At 44.3% G+C, this 2,628-nt stretch overlaps 1 protein-coding gene across 3 annotated transcripts in view; it reads left to right on the forward strand.

Moving 5' to 3' along the window:
- LOC106534147 (zinc finger E-box-binding homeobox 2) overlaps positions 1 to 2,509 on the forward strand; it is a 57,838-nt gene extending 55,329 nt beyond the window's left edge. For 2 of the 3 annotated variants that reach the window (XM_014030670.1, XM_014030671.1), the window contains exon 9: positions 1,004 to 2,509. In XM_014030670.1, the coding sequence (XP_013886124.1) occupies positions 1,004 to 1,596 (593 nt within the window). In that variant the 3' untranslated portion in view covers positions 1,597 to 2,509. The remainder of the gene's footprint in view (positions 1 to 1,003) is intronic. The other variant, XM_014030672.1, reaches the window with a different exon arrangement.
- The last annotated feature ends 119 nt before the right edge of the window (positions 2,510 to 2,628 follow it).

A 2,628-nucleotide genomic window follows, 5' to 3' on the forward strand; every position in this document is an offset into this window, starting at 1 on the left:
TGTAGTACCTAAAGTCCAGTCCTGACAGAGCTGTAGTACCTAAAGTCCAGTCCTGACAGAGCTGTAGTACCTAAAGTCCAGTCCTGACAGAGCTGTAGTACCTAAAGTCCAGTCCTGACTGAGCTGTGGTACCTAAAGTCCAGTCCTGTCTGAGCTGTGGTACCTAAAGACCAGTCCTGACTGAGCTGTGGTACCAAACCTTCTTCGGACTTGGCTTTAGCACCTGACCCCTCCTGCAGTGAAACCGAAGCAGGATTTAATGAGTTTAGTTCTGAGGTTCCTGGTTCAGGTGAGTCTGCTTCCTTTCTGCTGGTTGCATCATTTGTTGCGGATGTTGACCACATAAACTCACCCTGAGCAGAAACCCAGTAAAGCATCATTTCAGCCCACAGAGTTCATGTTTAATTCATCTGCAGAACCACAGAATAACACCGAGGATGTTCTGGATAAATGCTTCCTGTCAGACTTCTATCTGCAGCTTTCACTTCTGACTTCTAACCAACATCAAGCTGGAAACTCTGACCAACATGGTGACCTTTAGTTCAGTTTTCACAGAGACAAACCCAAATGTTTTAACGTTGAACATTTGAAATTAGTTGTGTGAGTGTGTGTTTGTGTTTCAGTTGTGATGTCATCACATCTGTAACAAAAACTGTTTTGAGGAAACCTTGTTCCTCTCAGATGATTTCATGAAATAAAGGACCAGTAGATGTTCCTGGGTTCTTCTTGCGTCCTTGGAGTTTATTTGATTTTCTGTGTCTCCTGTCCATCCAGTGGACATTTCTGGGTTCTGTTTCTGAAGGAACTTCTGTGGTTCTGAGTCTTCTGGATGTCTTAATGTTCTGTTTGTGTGTTGATTTCTGATGAAGGTTCTGTGGTTGTGTCTTCTGTTAGTCCTGAACAAGTTTCTAAGTTGTGTTTAGTTCTGTGCTTGTGTCTTTCTGTCCTAACGTAAACTCTGGTTGGTCCTGACTGTCTCCTGCTGTCCTGTGTGTGTCTCCAGGTAAACGTCCACATCAGTGTCAGATCTGTAAGAAGGCCTTCAAACACAAACACCACCTGATCGAGCACTCACGCCTGCATTCTGGAGAGAAACCGTACCAGTGTGACAAGTGTGGCAAACGCTTCTCTCATTCAGGATCGTACTCGCAGCACATGAATCACCGCTACTCGTACTGCAAGAGGGAGGCAGAGGAGCGCGAAGCAGCCCACAGGGAGGCTGGAGACCAGGGAGGTCTGGAGTCCACCAAGCTGCTGATGAGGAGAGCCTACCTGCAGGGGCTGGAGCCCCTGGGATATTCAGATCCTGAGGACCAGCCAGAGGGTCGCAGTGGTACAATCTTGAGGGGAGGAGGAGAGGGAGGAGGACAGGTGGAGATGGAGGTGGACAGTAAGATGTTCGAGGAGGTGACAAACAGAGAGGAAGCAAGTTTCAGGAGATCAGAGGAAGATGGTGATGATGACGATGAGGAGGAGGAGGAGAGTGACAGCAGGAGCCAGTCAGTGATGGATGAGGAGGGCCAAGACTTGACACAGCTAATGGACCAACGTTCAGGAGAAGAAAAGACAGATGGCAGGTCGGACCAGGAGGACTGATGGAGAACAGATGAAGAACATTTTGATCAGTTTCTGCTTCATGATGGACTAAATGATAGAAGATCCTGGGTTTACACTTTACAGGTGTGTTTAACTGACCCTCCTGTTACCTGGACCAGACCTTATAGGATCTATGTTCATCTGAAGAAACAAAGCCAGAGTTGGAAAAGAACACCTAGATGTTCTTCAGACTGCACTAATGACAAGAAGAGAAAACAGTTCCATGTGGAGCTCAGGGCTATCAGCTTCTGTTTGGGATTGATTTTTTTACTTTCAGGTTTTTCACAACACGATGTGTACGTCTCCATTCTGTCATCAAAGATGTTTGTAACCTGCTGGAAGTGGAGAAACCTCAAACTTTTACCTTTAGTTTCCCTGTTAGTTTCATTGTTTGCTTGCTTCAAACTTCCTGAAACACAAGACGTCTGTTCTTGTGAAGAAGTTGGTCTCTGGTATCAAGAAAAGCACTAATTGCAAATTTGTCACATAGAGACAGCCATATTTTCTGACAGATGTTTTTAAAAAAACAAAAGGTTGGAGCAAACAATCCAAACTAGACTGCAGTTTATTTCATCCACCTGTGAAAACTTGTTTTTTCTGTTGGCTTTGTGTTTCTGTCCTGAACAGATCTGTCAGACTGACCCTGACAGGTCAAAGGTCACTGATGTTTGAAGTTAATAATGTTAATAATGTGATTAATTCACTGGAGCACGTTTTTTATTCTTATCAGTGTTAAAATGATGGATGCTTTAAAAAGTCAAMCACTTTAAACCTGATAAAGCTGACCCCTCTGTCTCTGAGCCAGTTGCAGGAGGTTTTGACGGACCGGGTCAAACTCACTTTATGCAAAACAAGAAAAGAGGAGAAAACTTTTTAATGTAATAAATGAAGAGAAACTCTGTAATGGACTGTATTATAATGGCCTCAAAGCTGTGTGGTGCTTTCATGTTTCTAATTCTGTCACGTGTTTAACTCTCCTCCACCAGACACACACACACACACACACACACACACACACACACACACACACAC

This window comes from Austrofundulus limnaeus, unplaced genomic scaffold (assembly GCF_001266775.1).
Source record: "Austrofundulus limnaeus strain Quisiro unplaced genomic scaffold, Austrofundulus_limnaeus-1.0 Scaffold1101, whole genome shotgun sequence".
Taxonomy (NCBI): Eukaryota; Metazoa; Chordata; class Actinopteri; order Cyprinodontiformes; family Rivulidae; genus Austrofundulus; species Austrofundulus limnaeus.